At 38.2% G+C, this 25271-nt stretch overlaps 2 protein-coding genes and 1 non-coding gene across 3 annotated transcripts in view; 2 read left to right on the top strand and 1 right to left on the bottom strand.

Moving 5' to 3' along the window:
• OCIAD2 (OCIA domain containing 2) overlaps nt 1-25271 on the top strand; it is a 945756-nt gene that overhangs the window by 519871 nt on the left and 400614 nt on the right. The gene's annotated exons all lie outside the window — the stretch shown is intronic.
• Nucleotides 1628-1791, top strand: LOC126033235 (U1 spliceosomal RNA). Its single transcript, XR_007504354.1, has one exon. It is a non-coding gene; the product is annotated as a U1 spliceosomal RNA (small nuclear RNA).
• The window catches only part of SPATA18 (spermatogenesis associated 18), a 47083-nt gene continuing 30653 nt past the window's right edge, over nt 8842-25271 (bottom strand). The window contains exon 12 of the mRNA XM_049789835.1: nt 8842-8956. Coding sequence (XP_049645792.1) covers nt 8842-8956 — 115 coding nt within the window. The remainder of the gene's footprint in view (nt 8957-25271) is intronic.

Raw genomic sequence — 25271 nt, 5'->3', positions numbered from 1 at the left:
AATAAAACAAATAATGTAATAGTGTGGGGCTATAAGGACTCTCATTATTGGTAGAAATGCAAAATAGCATCATCACTTTGGAAGATAGTTTGATCATTTTTTTTAATTTTTATTTTGATCATAATGGCTTACATATCTTTCACAGTAGTAATTTAGGTACATATTAACATTGAATCAGGGGAATACCCATCACCAAATTTGTCCTCTCCCCATCCCAGTTCCCTTTCTGCAATCCATATACCCCACCATACCCCACCGGGCTGCTAGAATACGTGGTCCCCACTTTGCCTAACTTACTATTAGTGATCATATATCTTTTTGGTCCTGGTATCCTCCCTTGTTTTCCCCTCTATTTAAGAGGCGAAGCTAGATAAATCAAGTTATGTGATTTTGTTTGAAGGAAAGAAAAGCAATAGATTGGGGTACAAAATAAGAAAAAAAAAAGAAGTCAAATACACTGAAAATGAGCAGAGTCCTTCTAGAGGCTTTCAACCTCAGTTTGAGAGAGGATGTGAAAAAGGTAATTAAAACACCACAACAATACAGAAATATCAAATTAAATATCCAGTGAGCACTACAGCAATAAAGACAAGCACCACACAATAGTCTCGGTTCTAAAATCAAATCATGCTGGAGTGCAAAAAGAAAGAGAAAGATAAGATAAAATAAAGTAATATTGGAGACAAGTTTGATCATTTTTAACAATAAAATATGGACTACCATATAGTCTTTCAATCATATCCCTTCATGTTTACCCAAGGAAATGTAAAGCTTATGTCCAAAACAAAGCTTGCACAAGTTAGTTGCACCCTTATTCATAACTGTCAATGATTCCATAATTAGAAAGCACCAAGATGTCCTTCAGTAGTTGAATGGATAAACAAACTGTGGAACAGATAATCAAATAGTGTTCAGCATTTAAATCAAGTCATGAAAAGATCTAGAGAGAACTTGCATGCATATTAGTAAGAGAAGGAAGCCAATAGAAGAAAGTTATATACTGTATGATCCCACTCCATGACATTCTAAAAGACAAAGAAACATTGACAATAAAAAGATGAGTGATTGGGATGTGACATTTAGTGGTGTAGAAAATTAAAAGTAGAATTACCACATAATTCTGTCATCTAACTCAGTTACACATCCAAAATAATTGAAGCCAGCATCTCAAAGAGATATGTAAAATATCATGCTTGTTACAGCATTATTCACAGTAGACAAGACACAGAGGCAATCCAAATATCTATCAATAGAAAAATGGGGGGCCGGGCGGTGGCGCTGGAGGTAAGGTGCCTGCCTTACAAGCGCTAGCCAAGGAACGGACAGCGGTTCGATCCCCCAGCGTCCCATATGGTTCCCCCAAGCCAGGGGCGATTTCTGAGCACATAGCCAGGAGTAACCCCTGAGCGTCAAACGGGTGTGGCCCAAAAACCAAAAAAAAAAAAAATGGATAAAGAAAATGTGGTAGAAGCATACAGTTGAATATTATTTAAATGTTTTTGAAAGAATGGGAAAGATAATCTGCCATTTGCAGCAAGATAGATGAACCTATATGGCACATACTAAGTGAAACAAGTCATTTGCATCATGAGTTTATTTATATCAAATATGTTTTAATTCAAAATATAAAAATACCTGGCAGGGGCGATTCCACGATCACGAAGATGGTTTCCTCAGGGTGAGGCTCGCCCATTGCACTCTGGGCATGCTGACCCCTGCGATTTCCCCAAATGTGGGAAACTCGACTGCGTAATTTATGGTAGTGGGGGGCTGCGTGAGTGCTCTCCCCTTAAAATATATATATATATATATATATATATATATATATATATATATATATATATATATAAAAGAGAACAGAGTGGCAGCTGCAAGTAACCAAGGGAGATAGATATCATTGTTTTTCACTGAGTGTAAAGTTTATAATTCAGGATGAGTAAGTTCCAGAGATCTGATGTATGATTTAGCTGATAATAAGGTGTGGTTCTCTATAAAATATAAGGTAGACTTCATGTTGTGTGCTTACAAAAAGGAAGAAAAGGCTTGAAGCTTTGGAAGTGAATAATATGTTTAATATCCCAATGTAAATGTTCAGTTACCAAAATATATTGATATATAAATTATATCTCAGTAAAGTTTAAAAAAGAAACAAAGACACATAATTTTTCTCCTTTTATTTTGATTTTTCATTGATTTAAAACCTACAGATTATTTTGTTTCTTTGTTTTTTGGGGGCCACACCCAGTGATGCTCAGGGATTACTCCTGGCTATGCACTGAGAATCGTTTCTGGCTTGCTGGATCATATGGGACGCCGAGGGATAGAACCGCAGTCTGTCCTAGGTCAGTACATGCAAGGCAAATGCTTCGACCCCAAATGTACAGATTTTTTTTCCTACACTGTACAGCTTGTGGAGGTCCCAGCCAGCCAAGGATGTCGACTTTAGATTTTCCCAAGGCCCGAAGAAAAACAAAACAAAACAAAACAAAAAAAACAACTCTGATTTCAAAAAATAAAATAAAACTAACTTAAATACTTTGGAACTTCAGGGGTTTACTTTAATATCTATATATGTGTATAGTTGTCAACACTGACTACTGAAGTTCAACAATGATTTAACATAACTTTACATTGATAACTGTTGTAATGCAGTGATATGAAGCTCCCCTACAGTAACCACTGACCTTTAATAAAAATGCTATGCCAAGTTAAAGCTCTGTGATCATAATTGTATGGGGGAGAAAGATTAAAAAGTTAAGTATAATATAGGATCAGAAAACATTGAAATCTATGTGCTTAAATTAAAATATAGTACAAATCTACTAGACTTTAGAGGACATAAAAAGTCAGAATCAGAAAACACATTTCAGAATCTCAGGTAGGTCTTGGCCTTTGAAGTCTTTATTTTGGGGTTGCTACAACTCTTTCTAGATCTTAAGGGTCCAGGATGATTTTCAAATTGCACAACCATAGTGTTTAATAATTTGGTGGAATTTCCCACCAAAGCATCCCATCTGGTTCCCTTCTTCCTGCCTCCAGCAAACATAAGCCACAGGTATTCAGTCCTGGTTGGAGGGCAGGGTGACCAGACAGAATTAATGTGTAGATGAAATGTGTGTACATTTCCAAAAGCTTACTCAGAGAAGTCTGCAACTCAAATTTACAGAAGTCATTGAGAAAAAATTTTGTGGTTTCTAGATGAAGTATGGATTACAAAAACCCTCACCTTTAACTGTAAATTTTACTTTTAACAGTACATTATCAGAGGGCAGTATATTTGATCATCTTGACTTAGGGGAAAGTCTTCATCCAGGGAGTGTTACATTATATGTTTTAACAAAGTATTAACACTGGTAAATTTCACAAACTATTTCTCGGAGCCATCATAATCAATCCAATATTCTAGATAATTCTATTCAGCTGTGAATAAACTGAGACCTGAAAACAATAGGATGTTAATCGCATAAAATTTATTTTTTTTTATGAAAAGAAAGCCTGAAATAAACCTCCATGGAATCACAAAGATCATGTCTTTCTTGCATCCTGTTCCTCTATCCTCACCCTGTGGCTTCTTTTTCTAAGGGCTCATACTGATCCAATGGTTCCTGGAAATTCAGCTGTATGGGAGGAAAAGGGGAGCAGGAAGAAGTACTGTGTTTTCTAAGACATTTCAGAAATCCCACTTAACAGCTCTTTTATCCTCCATTGGTCATAACACAGATCTGGTTGGTTACCCTTTATGGCAAAGAAAAATAGGGAAATTTAGTTTTTCAGTGGGCATCTTGCCTAATGTTCTGCTAAGAAAGTGGAAAAACATAGAAAATGACCCTTGCGTTTCATGTTGTTTTTGTTTTATTTTGTTTTGTTTAGAGGCCATACCCAATGGTGCTCAGGACTTACTTCTGGCTCTGTGTTCAGGAATCATTCCTGGCTTTGCTCAGGGGATGATATGTAGCTCCAGGAAACAAACCTGGGTCAGCTACAAACAAAGCAATCAACTTAACTACTGGACTATCTCCCCATCTCCAATCTTCCTTTTTTCTCTAATGGTTACTCTAGAAATTTAATTCTTTGCTGCATTTCCATTTAAGTCAACTTTGCCAGCATATACTATATACCATTGTGAGTTTTCTTTTGTGTACATTATTTTGCAAAAGTGAAATTTTATAACCAAATATTACAATTTAAGTTATCTCAAGAAAAATGTATTCTATTCCTATTGATAATGCAGAAATAATATATCATAATTCATAACTGGGAAATTCAAACAGCCCAGAGTGCAAAGAAAAAAATCAAATACTCATTTTCTTTTCTTTTTTTTTTTTTTTGAGGGGGTGGGACCACACCCTGTGGCACTCAGGGATTATTCCTGGCTCTGCATTCAGAAGTCATTCTTGGCTCAGGGGACCATATGGGATGCCAGGGATCAAACCTGCATTCGTCCTGGATTAGTCACGTGCAACTCAAGAGCCCTACCACTCCAGCCCCTCAAATACTCATTTTCATGACTTTCCTTAGACTATTAATGAAAGAGTTGTATATTCTTCCATAGAAAGCTTACTGTCTTTGACATTTATTTCTTTTTTTTAATCTAGGAGAACAAGAAGAATAATTTGATAGAAGCAAGCATTAGAGAAGCAGAGAGGAAATGAACTCAGGAAAGAGAACAGAGAGATGGCTCAATGGCTTCAATTCCTGGTGCTACATGGTCCCTCAAGCATAATAAGGAACAACCTCAGAACACAGAACTCAGAAAAACCCCTTCAAGAAGGATTTCTTTTTCTTGGGAGAAAGATTTTATCCCAAATTAATTCAAGAAGACAGAAAGGGAAAAATAAAAGTTTGCCCCCACCCCCAGCATCATGAATGAAACAGGTGAGACCATCCAGGGAGAGACAGAAACTCAGAAATATGCCTAATTTCTGATTCTTGACTGGAAAGACAGTGTGGTAGCTCCTTGAGAAGAAATGTACGTTCTATACAGTGTTGCAAACAAGCAGAAGAGTACTGACAAGGTGGTCTATGTCTAGGAAGCCTGGGAAGGTTCAGGGTAGAATGCACAGGCAAAGAGAAGATTGTGTTATCCTTCCTAAGTCCCCAGCTGAAGCCTGCTGGCCTGCCTGAGGCTCACCTTGGATGCAAAAATTTAAGTTGTACTTCCTTTCCTGGAAACTGAGAATTAACATTTTTGTAAGGAGGATTCTCTCCATTTGTGGTCTGCAGATGCTTGAGACAAGTAGACTCACAGCCCTATTATAGACCCCTTGAACCAGGAAGTGGATAGTCTTGTGGTAGGAGCTTGAAAGAGTCTCTATCTCTATATCAGTATTTCCCAAAGTGGGTAATACAGACTCTCCTGGGGTGATGGGTGAGGTAGGACACTGAAATGATCTAAGAAATAGACAATATTAGCTACAAGCAATTGGGAGGGGCACTTTCTGTTTGTTCACTTTTTAAAAGGTAGATGTGTAAGGTTTCCTAAGACATTTCCTATTTTTTTCTGAAAAGGAAGTGATTTGACCAAATAAGCATTGTGTCTGGCAGAACATTCAGGAATAGGACCAAGCTATTAATACATAGAAACACAAGCAGTGCATATCAAAAGTTCAACACTAATAGTTGGGGGGTGCAATGAGGACAGAAAAGGGACCACCATGGTATGATAGCTAGAATTGATCGCTGACTAGGTGCTGACAGGAGATAAAGTGATTTGCATGATATGCCTTCAACAACAATATTGCAAACCACAGTGCCAAAAGGGAAAAATGGAACAGAGTGAGGAGAGAGAGAGAGAGAGAGAGAGAGAGAGAGAGAAGAAAAATGTTTGCCCAGAGGCAAGCAGAGGGGAGGATGGGAAAAAAACTGGGGACATTGGTGGAAGAAAATGAGCACTGGTAAAGGATGTTGTACATTGTACGACTGAAATTCAATCATGAACAACTGAAATTGTGAAAAAAAAACCCTATATTATAAACAACCTTGTAACCATGGTGTTTAAATAAAGTAATTAACTTGAAATAAAGTCCAACACAAGGAGATAAGACCCCTTCTCTACAAGACCACAAGTTGTAGAAGCCGATTCTCCATACATGTAGGCACTATATTAAAGATTAAGGGAGAAAATGAAAAACCTAGAAAGAAACACTAGAAAATTAGTCTCCCAAACACTACATTAAGCACAAGCAATTTATTTAGTGATTTACCATTTGGATTATAAAACTTCTCATTTCAGTAAACTAACTTCACAGCTTAATAAATGTATGCATCATTTCTTATCCATCACCCAAAGTATTAGTGCCATCCATCAATATTAAATTAAGCCCTTTGATTCATTCTTCCCACTCCCCTCTATTCTGAGCCCACCCTTGGTGATGCTCAGGATTTACTCTTGGTTCTGCACTCAGGAATCACTCCTGCCAGGTTTAGGGGACCGACCTGAATGCTGGGTATTGAACCCAGATCGTACTATCACTCTAACATAAATTACTTTAAAACCATGGAATCAGGGCCAGAGTGATAGCACAATGGGGAGAGCATTTGCCTTGCATGTGGCCAACCTGACTTGGATCCCTGGCATTCCTATAGTCCCCTGTGCCTGCCAGAAGCGATTCCTGAGAGTAGAGCCAGGAGTAACCCCTGAGCATCACCAGGTGTGACCCCAAAACAAAAACACAAAAAATCATGGAATCACACCAAGTTTTAAACTGGATGAGGTTAAATCAGTTTTCACTCGCCAAAGGAACGGGACATGAGAAATTCTTGAGGTAGAGTTTATCTGATAGAGGTTTTGGAGTTCCTCTGCATATTATACTATAATGAAATCATTGTGACTTCAGTGTAATCGCTCAGCTCTTCAACCATGGAAAAACAAATACTATCCTTCTTTCTGTGACCTTTGTCTCACAAGACTTTCATTTGAGATAGGTCTGAAGACTATATTAAAACTGTCAAAAAATGAGAAAAGTCATAAGCATAAAGTGGGTAGAACTAGAGAAAATAATTCAATATCTCCCATTAGTTGTCTTTCCAGAGAGAAAATCAGTGGTGGGGGAATCCAGATTGTTCCCCAAATACAAGAAAAATCATTTTCTGAGAGACAAGGAGCACATCATAGGCCCTGTTCTCTATACATTGTTGGGTTTCTCAAGCCAAGCAAAGTAAAACCAGCCTCACACAATCATTGGAGAAACTCCTTAACTACCCTCTAGTTAAATGTATTTCTTTTTCCAAACACCCACAAACCCCACTTAAAGACCAGACCTTAGTACTCATTTCATTTTCTGCCAAGGACATTTTTATGCAGCTTTCCTATTCCCATAAGACCTCACTGCAGTTCTGCTGATCTAGTGGAATTAAAATCAAATCCTGAAAAAATATACCTACAGATCTTGACTTGTAACAGCAAGTCCTTGCTAAATTATTAGAAAATCTCACTGAACTAGACTGTCTACAGACTCAACCAGAGGATCCTTCAAAACTTTCAATTCTCACTTCCTTAACAAACCAAGTTCAGGTTCCCGGGAAACCCCAAGACCTTGCACACAACTTTTCCAGAGCGCAAAGATTAAGCTATGTTCACTTTAAGGTAGACTGGAATTCAAGGTTTAAAATAATGTTTCCAAATCAGATTCTCCCCATCTGTGGGCTCCAGCTGCTTGAGTTTCATAAGGACCTTCAGATCTTATTTCACATCAAACTAAATCTGGTCTTGATTAAAGTCACAGTGAAAAAAAGCATATGGCAGTCATAGCTGAGGCAGCTGGGTTATATGCCCTGCAAGTTCACACCGAAGAAGGGAAGACCCCATAAACAGTCTGTCGTTCATTGAAGTTGGGCCCCAAATCAAACACTAACTTACATGTTCCCTGTGTTTTGTGCATTTGTGTTAATTGAGTTTTTAATGATTAAAAGTGAGTCCAGCCAGGCAAGGGATTTAGTGAACCAAGTATGAAAATAACATCATGAACACAAAATTTCTCCAGTCACTATTACTGGGTGAGTGGGAATACTATAATTTTAATAAGGACAGATGGTGCCAAGACCCTCCTCACTTTGTAGAGTTTTTACATCTTTTATAAAGTGGAAGGGCCATGTTTAGGACTATTGAATTCCCTTAGGACAGATCAAACTCTTCTTCAAAGTCACATATCCATTTGCTACAAGAACTAGCAAACAGAGAGAAAATGGCACCTCACTTGCAGTTATCAAAGCTCCAGAGTAACCCAGACCAGAAATGATGCCTATTAGTCCCACAACAGCCCCAGTATTGCAGAGCAATCCCTCACTAAGATGACTCAGCGCAGGCATTTTGTCCTAAATGCTCAGGAGTTCTTTACACTCTAAGATAAACTTGAGTCAAGGTTATCCTATTGTAGGAAGCTTTTGCTTTTTAGTTGTAATAATGTTGACTGTTTCTAAAAAGAGAGAGAGCATCTCAACAGGGTGCCCCAGTTTGTTTAAAATACTGTTTCCTTTCCTGCAAAAGCAATTTGTTCTTCCACCCTTTCTCATGTGCATAATTTTGTTGTTGCTGTTGTTTTGTTTTGGAGCTACATCTGGCATTGCTCAGGGCTTTTTCCTGGCTCTGCACTCAGATCATCACTCCTGGCATGCTAGGGGAATATATAGGATGCCATTATCAAATCCAGGTTGGTTGTGTGCAAAGCAAGAATATGATTTTGTACTATGTATACTAGTGCTGGCCACAGGACAGACAAGGATCCTTTCAGGCGCTGTAAAGTATAGTTGTCCCTTAGGAATATGCTGGCCCCTCTACCTTATCCCTTTTTCCCACACAAGGAGCAATCCCTTTAGCTCCATTCCCTGATTCCCAGCCTCCTCTTAGTTTTCTGGATTCTTCTGGGCCTGGGCCTGAGCAGTTAGACATTTGTAGGCTTTCATTTGGGAAGACCTGCTAGTGAATGAAGGCTGCTGCTTGAGCCCCAGAAAAGCAGATCTGCAGTATACAATTACCAAAGTTAAACTGGTTTTCCTATAGGCTATTGTGAAAACACATTACTACTATTTCTTTAGAAAGTATATTTTTAAAAAGCAGCTGTTAGAGAATTGTGCATATGGGGGGGTTAGGTTAGACTGTAAAACATATTTTTAATGACAGATGGAGGTGGGTATGGTACCCATATTTTCTTGTAGGCTCAAGGCCTTTGAAGGCAAAACAACACCCATAAGGACAAAACATGAATCCAATCATCAGAAATCTTTAGGGACAGTGGCCAGCAGGCACACAGACCCTTGTGTTCATGGTTCTGGTGAGTAGCCTGCTTTTTATTATCAGAAATGCTGACTGGAAAAGAGGCCAGTTGTGTGTGGAATATTTCTTCGTGGTTCTTATCACGGGAACAGCATCATTGTCCACTAACCTCAGAAGCCCTTTCCAAGAACTTTCCCAATGTCTCAGGTCCATAGTTCTAAATTTAATGCCCCCCCATCCCATCCCACCCCACCTATCTCCAGCTGTAAGGTTGAAAGAAAACTAAAAAGGGGTGCATGAGGGGAGGAGGGAGGATGGTAGAATGATTCTCTCATGTATCTACTTCACCACATCCTCTAACTAAACTCTGAGAGCAAGCGGAACCCCATTATTTGGTATAAATCAGCTGGAGTATCAGCTGTCACTCAGCCCACACTAGGATTCTCGCTTCCAGGGTGTCCTTGGTGGTTTAGCACCACCTGTGTTGTTTGGATTTGGGGAGAGTTGTCGGTTTGAGTCACACACGGGTGTTTAGGGGCTAGTTCTGGCTTTGTGGCTGCTGGTTGTGCTAAACCACCAAATAATGGGGGGTAAAGGAGGGAGATATGGGATGCATGCTGGGAGCAGAGTAGAGGGAGGACAACACTGGTGGTGGGATTGCCCCTCATTCATCATCACTATATACCTTAAATATTACTGTGAAAGATTTGTAATTCACTTTTATCACAATAAAAATAAAAAAAATAACTACTTTATTCAAACTCTATTTAAAAATAACTTTAAAAATAACTACTCTTAGGGGATTGCCTCCAGAAAAGAAGACTCAGTAGGTCATCAACAATGGGCCAAATGGTACATTAAATTAAGAAGCTTCTACACCTCAAAGGAAATGATGACCAGGATATAAAGACTGTCCAAGGACTGGGAGAAACTATTTACCCACCAATCATCTAATATAGGGTTAATATCTAAGATATATAAGGCACGGATCATACTTTACAAGAAAAAAGTAACCAATTCCATCAAAAAACAGGGAGAAGATATAAATAAAAACTTCCTCAGTTATATATCTACAAAGTTAGAGATAGCCAAAAAGCACATATAAAAGTGTTCACATCTTTCATCATCAGGAAGATGTAAATGAAAACAATGAGATATCATCTCACACAACATATGGCACACACCAAAAAGAATGCGAACAGTGTTGGTGTGGATGCAGGGAGAAAGAGACTCTCATTCACTGCTGGTGAGTATGTCAGCTAGTTTAGCCCTTCTGGAAAACAATATAGATATTAAAAAAAAAAATCTAGAGCCTCCATTTGACCCAGCAACTCCATTTCTTGGGATATACTCCAGGAGCCCAAAAACAAAATGGAGAAAAAAAATAGCATCCTAATGTTCCGTGCAGCACTATCTACAACAACTAAAATCTAGAAAGAACTCAAATGTCCAAGAATAGGTGATTGGATAAAGAAACCATGTACATGGGCCAGAGTGATAGCACAGTAAATAGGATGTTTTCCTTTTATGTGACCTTCCTAAGTTCAACCTCTTGGCATCCCATATGGTCCCCCAAGACTGCCGGGCTCAGAACCAGGAGTACCCTGAACACCACCAGATGTGACCCAAAAGACCAAAACAAACAAACAAAAAAAAACAACCAAACAAACCTGTGTACATATACACAATGGAATATTACTTGGCATAAGGAAAACTAAAGTCATGAAATTTGCAGCTATATGGAAGAATCTGCACAGTATCATGCTGAGTGAAGTTAGAGGGGGAGAGACCTACAGAAAATGATCACATATGGGAGATATAAAGAAACATAAAAATGGAACAACAAACACCCAAAGTCAAAGGAAACAAAGAACATAAAGACAAGCCATTTGCAGGGACTAGGGGAATGGGAAAGGGAAGGAGCAAAATCTATGGTAGAAGGAAGCATTCAATAGGGAGGAGGAGGGATGCTGAAAGGTGGTAAACGCAGGGCCATTTGTGCGGCCCTCTGTACATTTTGTGGCCCTACCGGCCGCCTTCAAATATCGCAGTATTCACGATTATTCGCTTCTACCTGAATAATCGCATATAAAAATCGCATTAGTAAGAAAAAAATCGCATTAAACATTCGCATACCTCCTGTTCTGTGTTCGGGGTATGCCAAATGTTTAATGCGATTTTTATTAGTCGAATATTCGGTAAGCCGAAATCCCTTATGCGGCCCTGCCTCACCCCGACTTTGCCTCCTGCGGCCCCCAGGTAAATTGAGTTTGAGACCCCTGGTGGTCAAGTGTTACGTGTAAAGCCTTACCAACTATAAAACCACAGTGCAAAGATGTATATGGGAGTGTATGTGGGTGCACTTCTCATAGAAGCAGACTGGTGAGAGGCAAATGAAGATGGGAGTTGCATTGGTGGAGGGATGTGGTCACTAATGAAAGGATTGGTGTTGAAACATTTGTATTTCAGAATCCGAACCCTGAAATAATGTAATTTCAGGTGACTAAAAAAAAATCTCATTAAAAAAAATAAATATAGAAAACTGCAAAAAGGAAAAGGAGAGAAACTCATCTTATACTTTTAATGTGACTCCCCATTGTTTCTCAGACTGGTCAAGAACAGTGTTCCCTGGCCATCTTGCAGCTACCGGAAGGAAAGTTCTTTTTTGAAAACAACTCTCTTGGGTACAAATATTAGAAACAAGCCAGGCAGTATTTTCAGAAAGTAGACACAGATTAATCCACGCCATTAATGAACCAACCTCCATGGCCATTTCCAAAGAAAGATGTATCTTCCTGGCATCATTCTCTTTTCTCCAAATTAAAGAGCTCTTCTGGTCTATTAAAATTTTTAAAGTTTTATTCACCAAATCTTTTAATGATTAGAAACGCCAGAAACTGAATTTGAAATTTTTTTCCTGAACTCTAGCTCTTTTCAGTTTTGAGGCTACAGAGAAAACTTGCTGATAAACACAACTTCATCTGACCCAGAAACTTGCTATCCTGAGTTTTTGTGTATTTCCACTCTGATTTACTAAAAGATACAGATTATAAGACTCATCACATCCCCATGACATTAGATGAGCAGAGCTCAGGTTCAGAAAATCAGAATATTTGCCATTCGAACCCATGAGAAGGCATTAACAGTGTCATTTTGTCTTCACTTGAAATGCTGGCCCTTGGTTTGTGTTGATTTTTTTCTAATATTGCATGAAAATATTTTATGGCTGGGGTTTTCATATCAAATGTGTCTTAACTACATTCTTCACCTCACTCTAGTACAGAGCTGAGTTTAAAGAATATGCTTTATGTTTACTCTATAGGATAGTTAAAATAATTCTGATGGGCCAGAGACATGAGGCATAGATAGTACAGCACCTGCCTTGCATGCAGCTGACTTAGTTCCATTCCCATAAGGTCTCCTGAGCCTGGCCAGAAATAATTTCTGATCAGAGAGCCAGGTGTATGTCCTCAGCACTGATGGTTGTGGACCCCAAACAAAAGCAAACAAAATATTAATAAGATAGATACTATCTCTCTGGCCTCTGTGACACAATTTTGAGGAATAATTTAAACTGAAGGATGACGACCAGGCCCAAAATACAAAGAGCACTAGAAAAATGTGAAGTGTGATAAAATGACATAACTTTACCCAATAAAAGGAATGTGTGCAAAGGATTTATATAATTCCTCTGCTAGAACCACGTGTGTGTGATATTTTTTTTAAATCTCCTTGTGCAACCAAATACCATTATCTTGGAACCAGAAAGGTAGAAATAGATTAATGTGAGAAATCATACCTCTGACAAAAAATTCAATGTTGGAATAGTCCCCTGGGTACAACAATTTAGGCCTTTCAGTCTAAAGTAGGATAGCATACTATTTCAGAATAAAATGTGCCCAGAATAAAAACATATTAGGATCTTTCAGATGTAGAGGGAAATAGGCAAAAGTAGAAAAAATTGTCATAACCTTATTCTATACTTTAACAGTGCCTGCTAATTGGGTATGGGAAATATCCCGGCTTCTGATCCTAAGTACCCATTGAATTTTGATGTGTTTACTAACTTGACCTAATGTCTCCATCGGTTTAAACAACGGTTTCATGAGAACTGATACATATTGACAAAAATGGCAGCTTGTGAGCTTTCCCATAGGGGCCCAGGAGACTCCGAAGTTTGGGCAATCCTTGTTTGTTTTTCTTGTGTGTGTCTTATTTTCTGCCACTGTCGCCCCACTGGACAGGAGATTTGCCACTTAAGGCACGTTGCTTTGCATGTGGCTGACCTAGTTTCAATCCCCATGACTTTATAAGGTCTCCTAAGAACTGCAAGGAGATATCCCTAAAGTACAAAGCCAGGAGTAAACAGAGAGAACTGCTGGGTGTAGCCCACAAAACTAAACCAAGCTCAACAGGCAAGATCATTATTTTACTATAGCATACTTCATTTTGATAATAAATGCTTTGATGATGGTATTTTCCTCTTAAAATAAAAAGAAACATGTATTTTTAGTTGATTAAAAAGTACTTTATTTCCTGATTTGAGTCTTATGACTTCTGGTGTACTCTCCCTTAAAGGAACAGAGAGGGGGCAGCATTGCAAGCAGTGTCTCAGTAGACCAGGGATCTCTCTCAGTGGATACAATCCAACCAGTCCAGAGGCTTCATGCCAAGAGCCAAAGGAGGTAGTGTTGCTTCAAACTTACCCCTTCTACTACACAAGCAGTCCTCTCTTTCTTAAGCGACATTGCCATCTTGTGGCTAAATGCATGTATTCCCGGAGGAAAATGTCAAGCCTGAATAAACTAAGGATATTCCAAATACTATCAAACAAAAAATTACAATTTTTTTTCATGTTTCCCTAAAAATACTATACCATTATACAACTGGTTGTAAAGAGGTAGTCAACCCAAATTTTACACCTTTGGTTTTCAATAATCAAAGTGGATTTTCTCACCTTTCCACTTTTGAAACATGAAAGCACTGAAGTTATACAGGGTACATATATGATAGTTTGTTAGGGGAAGGGATAGTATTTTTTTAAATCATCATTTCCACCAAATCCAAAAATATCATCATTACAAATCCTAATACATTTACGTTGGGCTATCTTTCACCCATGTCTATCTTTCTTTCTAGGAGCTTTCTACAACTTATTTTTGAACCCAGACATTGTAAAGATAACACTTTATATAGGGTTCTTTAAAGAAAACAGCAGTCTTCCGTTTTCAATAATGGAAAATGAAACTCATTCATTTCTAGTCTTTTCTTTTGGGACATCTGTTACTTTGTTAAGAAAGAAAAGCCATATGTGGCTTCAACAGGAGAATTCCTGTTGAAGTAGGCCACCTGAGAGGTTGAATACCTAGGTGTCAGTTTCACTGTTTACGATGTTTCCCTGGAGACTCATGAATAATTATAAAAATGTTCCTACATCTGAAAAATATAGCTGACTCCCCATTTGGCAGGCACCCAGGACTAGACGAACTACAGCTTATCTAATGATGATCCTGATTCAGTTGTATACAATTGGGCATAACTACAGGACACCAAAAACTTGATGTGATTTAGTAAGAAATAAAAATTCTGAAAGTTAAAATAGAGAAGTTATTGGAATATAAAAGATGAGAGGAAAAGTTGAGCCTTTAGGGGCCAGAGCAATATAGCAGGTAAGATGTTTAATAGGCAAGTGGTGAATGTAGTTAGAGAAATAACTACACTGAGAACTATCATAACAAAGTGAATGAATGAGGGAAGTGGAAAGCCTGTCTAGAGTACAGGTGGGGGAGGGGTGGGGAAGAGGGAGATTTGGGACATTGGTGATGGGAATATTGCACTGGTGAAGGGGTGTGTTCTTTACATGACTGAAACCCAACTACAATCATATTTGTAATCAAGGTGTTTAAATAAATAAAGGCATTAATAAAAAAAGATGTTTGTTTAGCATATGGCTGACCAGGACTTTATGTTTTTTTTAGCATCCCCTGTTATCCCCTGGGCACTCCCAGAAGTAATTCCTGAGTGCAGAGCCAAGAGTAAACTCTGAGCACTGTTGGGTGTTGCCCAAAATAAAAAAAAGAAAGAAAAATTGAAACTCTAGAGAAGATCATCTCATTGTACAATCTATATTTAGCCATATTATATATGCTTATAGGTAGTTATATTTTTTTCAGTGGCTAGAATATTTTCAAAGAATATTTTCAAAATATTTTTCAAAGGCTAGAATATTTCAAGCATTCTCTAAAGATTTTGAAATTAATATGTTCTTTCCACTTACAAAATTCAGGAGTTTAACATGTGTAATAAATTATTTCTGCAATCTTTTTCTTGTGAACCATGAAAGGCAGATCTTAATTAGTGGTCTGTTTTGTTCTGTTTACATATGTTTGTTCTCTTAATGTTAAAAACAGGAAATAATTATTAGTTTCATAAAATGAATGCCTTATCTGAAACAGAACCTAAATGCATCTTTCTATGGAAAGCTATTGGTGTGCTCTACTTATGGACAAAACACATTTTTCTCTTTTATTGATGTGTAATTAAAGAGTACATGTCTGTTTTAAGATGTGTAAATGAATATGAATTAGAAAATTAACTAGGAAAGACAGAAAATGAGGGGAAAAAAGAGAATTGGAGAGAAAAGAAGTAAAGATGCTATCAAAAAAGTCATACACCATGATTCATTCATGAATTCATTCCAGAGATGCAAAGATGGCTCAATATATGAAATAAATTAATGCAATATACCACATCAATAAAAGATAAAAATCACATGATCATATAATCAATGCAGAAAAAACTTTCAACAAGATCCAACATCTATTCATGATAAAGAAAACCTTCAACATAATAGTGTTGGAAGGAAACTTCCTCAAGATAGTCATGGTCAAACCCACAGCCTAGTCATTCTAAATAAGTGATAAACTGAAAGCATTCCTCTGAGATCAGGCACAAGGCAAAGATATATGCTGTCTCCACTTTTATTTAATATAATATTAGAAGTCCTAGCAAAAGCCTTCAACAATTAAAGAAAATCAAAGGAATTGAAATTAAAAAAAAGTCAAATTATCACTATTTGCAGTTGACTTTGTATATCATGAAGCTCTAATAAATTTAAATTTGAGAATGCATTTCATCAGGAATCTATGAAAAATACAATGTTGATGTATTTTGCAGATGTGACATAAAAACTAATAAATGATGTCATTTTTAAAAAAGAAGTAGAGATACTAAGTGTATTACACAATAAAATTTTAATTAAAATATAGGAATGATAGAAAAGTAGTCTCAACATAAATCCTACACTCAAGGAAGTTTTATCACATTGACAAGTAAAGAAAAAGTGCATACAGGTATAAAGAATAAGAGTGATTTGTTATCCCCTTATTATACTTTTATATCTCTTCTATGAGATATTGTTCTGTGACTGACCTTCTAACTTCACTCAGCATTATATACTCCAGTTCTATCCATGTAGTAATGAGTTGCATAATTTTATCTTTTCTTATAATTAAGTAGTATTTCATTGTGTATATATCCCTTAGTTTCTGTATCCACTCATCTGTTCTTGAACACTTGAGCTGTTTCTAATTTTTGGCTATTGTGAACAGTGCTTCAGTGAACAAAGGCCAAAGGCCACAAAACTGGAGAAATGGTCTACAAAATTATTTACCATGGCAGCAAGAGATTGGGTAAGGGCTGAGTGAGTGTTTCAGGGACCCTGAGACATTGGTAGAGGGAAGCACTGGTGGAAGGTATGAGGGTTATACATATGCATGATTACAATTCATGAAACTATCATTAGTAGTACTGTAAACCATGGTGATAATAATAATGGTGAATAGCTATTTCATTTAGCTCCCTTTATTTAGAATAAATTTATTAGCTAAAAACTTTATCATATGATAGAATTCTTCCTTCACTTATAAAATTAATGTGCAACTTACAATTACTATGTAATTAAAAATTTAACAGATCCTAAAGAAGCATTTGGGGGGGGTGTCTTCAGTAGTGGTGGTTTCGTGGTTGTATCCAGCAGTGCTTGGGAGCTACTTCCAGCTAAGTGCTCAGGGGACTACAGGGTACCAAGTATCAAACCTAAAACCCACACATGCAAATTATGCAGTCCAGTTCTTTGAGCTCTCACCTCAAAATAGGCCTTTAGAACAGGACCTGTAGAAGATCTCCATGAAAAAGAGGGTTTCATGGTAGAATTGAAGTTGGAAAACTTGTTGAATTTTAAGATTTTGAGGGGGAAATTGTTTTATTAATTCATTTTATGAATCCTTTTTCCAAACCATAAGAGACCATTTTTTTAAGCCAGATCATATTGCTAGCCAGTAGAATGAGTTAGAAGGTGACCCCAACTAAAGACAACCTGGATTTGAGATTTTGCTCTAACATACAAAATTAGTGACGGGATGGCAGAAATAAGTTTCTTTATCCATGTTTCAGGGGATGGAGGAACAAAAGTAAACAGGATGAAATATTATTTTGGAATGTAAGGTCCTGAGACTGTAGGGTATGTTGGGTAAAGTTTCCTTACCTATGAAGATATGTGGATTTGTTGTGTAGAACAACTTGAAACTGTCTGAGCAAAAGCCCCAGGAAACAGTGTAGCACTCCTCAGAGAGAGCGTCTAGGATACCATGTGGACCATTAATTATGAATAGATTCACCTAAGGTTGGTAATCAAGCTATAGCATGGAATTGCAGCACCCCAGAGCAGTTTCTGAGAGGCCTCAGGGTATGGGTGAGGTCAAATTGAAAGGAAAGTGTTTCATTGCCAAAAACCTACAGGTACAGAAACAATTTTTCTTTGATTTTATTATTAGATGTAAATTGGCAATACAGAAAAACTGACACAGGCTATCAAATAAAACCTTTTAATGTTTCAAAGTTACTAAGATGAAGCAATAGCATGACCTCTATAAAATGAGACCAGGCCAACCTTATTTGATTTTAGCATCCTTTCTGTCAATTATCTCAGATAATTTCCTGTGTATGGTCACAGTCCACATCAGAGATTTGAAACATCTCTGAGAAGCAGCATGAGGGCAGATGGTACAGAGCCAAAACACTGAACTTTTTCTGAATGTGGCACACAGATCTGTCCATGACTCCTACAAAAGTTTCTGATTTGCAGACATTTGAATTATTTTGTGATTTTAGAAGTGGCATCTTAACATGTAAGATAAAGTAATTGTCCTGTGGTTTTAATATACACCATCTTTCCAGGAAATCACTTACTGTGTAAACTAAGTGTAAGGTTTTTGTTTAGAATGTACCAATGAGTGATTGGCCACCTTAGAAACTCCTCTCCAATCACCAAAGGCTGTTCTATTGGCAACAGCCCTGCTTGTACTGTTGCCAACACAACAGGTAATGCTCTCCACCAGTGATGGTGATTCTGAATCTAACAGCTTAATTTTGTTCTTCTCAGATGGTAACACTCAAGCTTTTTATTAAAAATTTATTTTATTAAAAAGTATTTTTCTTTTTTCTGTTTTATATTAGAGCTAATATAGTATTGTTTCTGCACCAGAATTATTAATTTTTCAGTATATGGTGAATAAAATATTTGCTATAAAAAGGTCAGAGGATGGGAGGATCAAGGGAATCTCTGGGCTCATTCAAGTTTCTCTCACTACAGTAAAATGGAGGCTCAGAAAAATGAATTAACTTGCCTCAGGCTACAAAGAGAGCAAATAACCAGGTCAGAATGAAAGTTTTTCTTCTTTACTCAGCATGCTGCCTTACCAAATTGCACAAATGCTCAGAGAGGAAAAAGTGAGGTTTGTGAGCATTGACCACCATGGAAAGAGGCTGAGGAGGTCTCTCTCCTCGGGGGGTTTCCAGCAGGAGAGCGAGACACTTTAGAGAAGTCATATTCAAGTGGAGATCACATGTAGGATGGAGAATTGAGCAGAGGTCAGCCACATGTAAGACAAACACCTTACTTCCACATGATACAGCCCTGGGAATTTTGTTTTCTAGTGTGAGCATTGAACTTCTGCAACAGGGTGGTGCCAGTTTAGAATCTCTCTTGCCAAGGCACAGAGAAAATATGGCAATTTCATGTGGCTTGAGTTCAAAGCTGCTTTTGAAGTGACACAAAGCAGGGAAGATATAGAAAAAAATCACAGTGCATGCTTACTTGAACTTAGATTTCAACATTGCTTTACCATGAAGAAATGAAGGAATATGGGCACAATTTCACATGAATACTGTTCCCTTATATTTGGATCATTTATGCTAAATGTAGTTCTTACATTTATGCTACATTTATACTAGATGGAGTTCTTATATTAGATAGTCCTTACATTTGGATCATTTATGCTAGATTGAGTTCTCAGGGACCTAGATTAGTGAAGGGCTGGGTGGAACAGATTAGATGGACCATGGGTAACTTCTATAATAAAATAAGGGTATTCAAACAATATGAAACATGTTCTAGAGAGAAACACAAAGCAACAAACATTTATCTCTAAGCTGGCCTCTATGCAAATCATTGCTGCATTCATATAAAAAAAGAAAATTCTCTCAAGCAAGCAGTTTCTATAGCCCAACTGGACCCTCTCAAAAGAGGGGAGAAAGGGGCCAGAGCAATAGCACAGTGGTAGGGTGTTTGCCTTGCATGCAGCTGACCTAGGACAGACCTGGTTTTGATCCCTGGCATCCCATATGGTCCCCCAAGCTTTCCAGGAGCAATTTCTGAGCACAGAGCCAGAAGTAACCCCTGAGGGCCTCTGGGTGTGCCTCACCTCCAAAAAAGGGGGTTAGAAGAAGTCAATCTACTATATTCTTTTTCAATTATCCTCCTTAATATTTTTTCAAAAATTACTGAGCTTCAAAACTCATTAAATTAACCCTCCAATATTGTCCCCAATGTAGTCCAACATCAGCAATCATAAAATTTGGGATAATCATTAAACTATAGAAACTTGTTTTTGGAATTTGGTCAGGCTAAGATTGTTTTCACTATGCCTTATTGAGTGGCTCTTTCTTTAAAAAGCCTTATAAATTCAGGCTAAAAAGCCTGAGCCTATGGCATAGTCTTTGCTTTGAATGAATATGACCCTAAACACCTAGGCAAGAGTTTTTATCAAATTGATAGCATCTGTAGCTTAAAATAAAATAAAATGCAATATCTTTGACATTATAAATGCTCTAAGCCAAAACATTTAACTTTCTGTGTGGAGTGATACACAGAATTGTTTTTTCACATTATATTAAGTGAGGTCAGAGGCAGACCCAGCAGGCAGGTGGAGACCCTGGGGAAGACCGTGGCTGCAGATGTTCTGTGCAAAGAAACATGTCAGGTTGTTTCAAAATCCTAAGAAGAGAGATAGACAGATGATCAGGAGATTTTAGAGCAGGTGGTCAGGCTACCTCCCTTAGGCCTTTCTTTGCGAGAATTTAAAAAGGGGGAACCATCCAAGTTCCTATCAATATAATTTTTCTGATATAAGCCCCTTCCAAGCAAGCCACTGGAGCTGCTCCACATCACCCATAAAGAAAAATGTGTTGTAGGAGGAAAAGATAGTCCCCTGAGAAGTAAAATATTCCTTTTGATGAATGCTAAAAAGATTTTTTTGAGGACCAAGAGACAATACAATGGTTAGAGCACTTGGGTTTGATATCCAATACCAGTTGGTCCCCTGAGCATTGCTAGGTGTGGTTTTAATGGGCTCCTCAGCACTGCAGGGGACACCCAACACCATCGAGGTGGCCTAGGTACCTCCAGCAATGCAGGGCCCAAACAGCATTTTATCCTCAGGCCCTTGATTCAATCTGAAAGCTGGTTGACTGAGTTGGTTTAGTGGGGCCCCTGGCCTTCCTGAGCAACACCTGGGAGAGCTCCCCCCCCCCCAAAAAAAAAAAAAAGATAGCACAGGGCGGCATAAAAGTTGGCCTAGGCAAACTATCTCACTTACTTGGCAACATGCATCTTATTGGAGAAGGACTTCGACTTCGAGACAACTGGAAAATATAAAAATGCTTAATTACGGGCCAGAGAAATACACAGTAGGTAGGGTGCTTGCCTAGCATGTGGCTGATCTGGATCTGATCCCCAGTACACCTGGTGGTTTCCTGAGGCCTCCAAGGGTGATCACTGAGTGCAGAGCCAGTAGCAAATCATGAGCACTATTGGGTGTTGTCCGCCTCTCCCCCACAAAAAAGTGTCATATAAATTACACAGTAAGTGGAGTTCAAACAATGAATATTTTTTCCTAACACTAGCTAACAGTTGCTCTGGGAACTATTATCTCCTCTAAGTTTGAAGACTGAGATTTCTTACATACTTTTAGGACATAACTATGTTTCTGGGGATGCAACTCAAGGCCTCACACACATAAAATGCAAGGAAATTTCTCACTGCGAGTAAGATATACAGACCCTTCTTATAGAATTTAAAGCAAATAGGGACCAATTGTCTTAAATTATATTTTTTTGAGAAGCCGGACTCAGTTGCCTATTTTTGCTTTAATGACTGTTAAAGATTGAGATTTAGTACTTAATGACCTTATTAAATTTAGTGTGACATATATCATATGCCTGCCTACTAAGGAAGGTCTTTGGGTATAGCCAGGGATAAATTATGTTTCAAATCGTCTCCATACTTTCATTAAACAAAAGTCAACAGAATGGGTACCCAAGGATCTGCTATGGCCTTCCAGCAGCTTCCTAGTTCTAGGCTTTCAAACATTTCTAATAGGCATAACCAAGATGCAAGTTTAGTTCAAAACTAAAATGAAGAACACTCCTACCACCCTCCCCCAAAAGAGAGTAGTCAAAAATACTTGTATTTTATTTAATTCTGCAGGTTTTACTCAACCTGTTGTAAGGAAAAGATGTAGGAGTAGGAAATTGTCAACATATTCATCTTTGATGATATAATTTATTCTCATGTAAATCTTAAGTTACTTTTCTATCCCTGGACATGAAGGAAAGAATGTGGTAGAAACTCATAGAGGGACTTATTACAGAAATGTTGCCCATCCATTGCCTTCCAATGAGAGAAGTAATGGGCATTAATAAATTAATGAATGTCTACTATTATTCTTTCTTCTGGTATTAGGCTTCCCTTTAGTAAGAGCAGAATTGTGATATGTCCAGAATAAAACTCAAAAACTTACCTTTCATCAGTTCACCAAGTTTCACTATTCTTTTGCTTCTATTATGAATATTTGTTCCTCAATAAAGATGATAATATAAAATTTAAATCTCCAAAAGCAAAACAGCAGGCACATGCCCCCCTTTTTTTTAATCTCAGGTCATTTCCTGCATCTCTATAGCCCTCCCCAATTTCCCAACATACTCAACTTCCAAACATGCTAAACAACCAGCTCAAACATTAACTCCACCACAAACCCCTTGCTCACCATCAAATCCACCAGGAACCTCTATCTCCTCTGTGCCACCTTGTGCCTCTTTGATGAACTGGATCATATATCACATTCAGTTACTTGAGTTAAATCATATTGATATTCCTATATTGAAACCCATTCAGAAAAGAGAGCATTTTTATCCATTTTTGTGCTATCCCTCCCAAACTTAGCATGCATCAACTACAGAAGGTACTTGCTCTTGATAAAAGAGAAAGCTGGAGTAACATCAGCTTCTCACAAACATCAGCAAGAAAGGGAGAGGTTTTGTTAACTATAAAGGGGTTCCTTTTACTGAATCAAGCTTTCTGCCTTTTCATTCACTTGGCAGGTGGGCTAGAGTTGCTTTGTGGCAGATTATTTTGGAGAAACACAGATGTGACTCTCCTCCACTACTCCCCTTGAACAAGTTTGCACAAATATTTAAAGAATTTCATTTGAGGGAACCACCCTTCTGGTGTCCACATGTCTTGATTCAACTTTGTATTCAAAAACTAAATAAACTTAATAAATAAATGAACTCTGACTTCTTTTCTGACAGAGTTTTATTCCCCATTGTTTTATTTGGAAGAAATAAAATAATTCTCCCAAGAAGTAGTACACAAAGAGACTGATTTCAATCTTCATTCTTTGAAATTTGAAAGAAGATTGGTATCTGCAATGCCTTGGATAGGAATATGCTCTATACTGAAATCCAGAACATTAGAGCAATTTCTCCAGACTCCTATGTATAGCAATTTGAAGAGAAACCAAGGACTTATGCCAAGACCAATTGTCTAAAGAATTCCATTTTGCTTTCTGGCATATAACAGTCCACTTTTATCAAAAGATAAAACATCATAAGGTTATTCTTAAAAAGTCAACTCAGAAAAAAACTATGGGGCTGTAGTACAGCAGGGAGGATGCTTGCCTTACATGCAACCAACCCAGGTTTGATACCCAACATCCCTTATGGTCCCCCAAACACTGCCAGGAATGATTACTGAGTGCAGAGCCAAGACTTAGCCCTGAGTACTATTGGGAGTAGCCAAAAAACAATAGCAACAAACCTTGCATGTACAAGAACCTGAGTTCAATCCTGGGACTACATGATACAAACATGCACATTATTCTTCTGGGCACAGCATTGAGGTGGAGGGTTGAAGAACCACCCACAGCAACCCTACTGTCTCCCATCACCACTGGGCCTGGGAAGCATTATGATTCTAGGCCCATGCACCAAAACATCTGGCCCAGGGTGAGAGAAGAGGGAAAAGGAGACCAGAGAAGAGGAGAGAAGGTGACAGGGAGAGGAAGGGAAGGGAAGGGAAGGAAATCACCTTCTGCTCTCTTTCCAGAACAAAAAATTTTCCTTAGCCTAAGGGAGCACAAAATAGATATGAAGTTATTGCAAGAGGTGCTTTTCTACCTCTAGACATCCACTATGTTGCCACAAGTACTCTAGGTCACCTGCTCACCTAGCTTCTGTGGTGGATGACTATTGATGCCTCATGCCGCCTTCCTGGAAAAATGCGCATTTTAGTTGCCTTCCCTGCTCCCAAAAGCTACCCAAGGGCATCTCCTCAAAATCAATTGCATTACTAAAACCATCTGGACCATGATTGAGTGACTAAGCTCAGTTAATATCTTTATATAAACTTAAAAGACTTGGAGATACGTTCATAAAACCAAGGGTGGCTTGGAAATTTTACTTTTCAAGACCAAGTCTCCACCTAAGTCCCTGGGGCAGGAAACCTAAAAGTGGGAGGTAGTCAGCCTTTCCTCTCCTTTCTCTCCTTGTCACACACATGCATCTGTCTTTTTCATATTATCCCTGGCTAATGAGACTGCAATTGGTAAGCCAGCAAGGAGATGAAAGAGAGATGGAAAGACTTTGGGTTGTATGAGTGGAGCCCACATGTCTCTGGGTACAGAGAGGTGATCCTTGGGGTGACCACCTTGTGAATATATCCTGTGAAGCATAACCACAGGGAGGATTTTCTATGCTTATGTGATGTAAAGTCTTCTCTGTCCTTTCCATTAGCTTGAAGAACTTACAGAACATAAAAAAGCCCTTAGTAAATTCACTACTGATAAGTAAATAGTGCTCCATGACAAACAAGAAAAAGACAAGACCGTTGCAGGGTGCTGGCTCCACTGCAGGCAATTCAGCTAAACACTATGTTTGCTGGGTGGACTCTAAAACTTTAGTTCATAAGCTCGGAGAGGCCCCTAGGCAAGGCTCAGGTGCAAAATGCACCTGCCTTACAAGTGCAGGGCCATAGTTGAATAGCAGTGACCTCCTTTCCCCATGGGTCCCAAAAGTGGTCCTAGCAGCTCTGCTCTCTGAGATCTCCAGTGCCATACCAGCACATAATCAGGTATGTGGGAAATTTGGGTGTGAGTACCCAGAAATGAGACACTGGAGGATCGAACCACGAGATGCTTGCAAGGCAAATGCCTTACAGCTTGCGCCACTGCACTGGCCCCTGTATTAATTAAAATAAAATGTAATGTTTATTTAAAAATATGTCAAGTAAAGCATCATTCAAATGAAAAAGTTAACTGCCCTAAAAGCCTTCTTCATAGGAACCATCAAATTATATACTGCCTTCCTCACTGCATTTCCATGATCAAAAAAGTCTGTTTGAGGACTATACATATAATACAGCAGGTAGGGTGCTTGCTTTGCA

The sequence above is a fragment of the Suncus etruscus genome, chromosome 16 (assembly GCF_024139225.1).
Source record: "Suncus etruscus isolate mSunEtr1 chromosome 16, mSunEtr1.pri.cur, whole genome shotgun sequence".
Taxonomy (NCBI): domain Eukaryota; kingdom Metazoa; phylum Chordata; class Mammalia; order Eulipotyphla; family Soricidae; genus Suncus; species Suncus etruscus.
The sequence above is the reverse complement of the archived record's forward strand: the minus strand, read 5'-3'. Positions and strand labels throughout refer to the sequence as shown.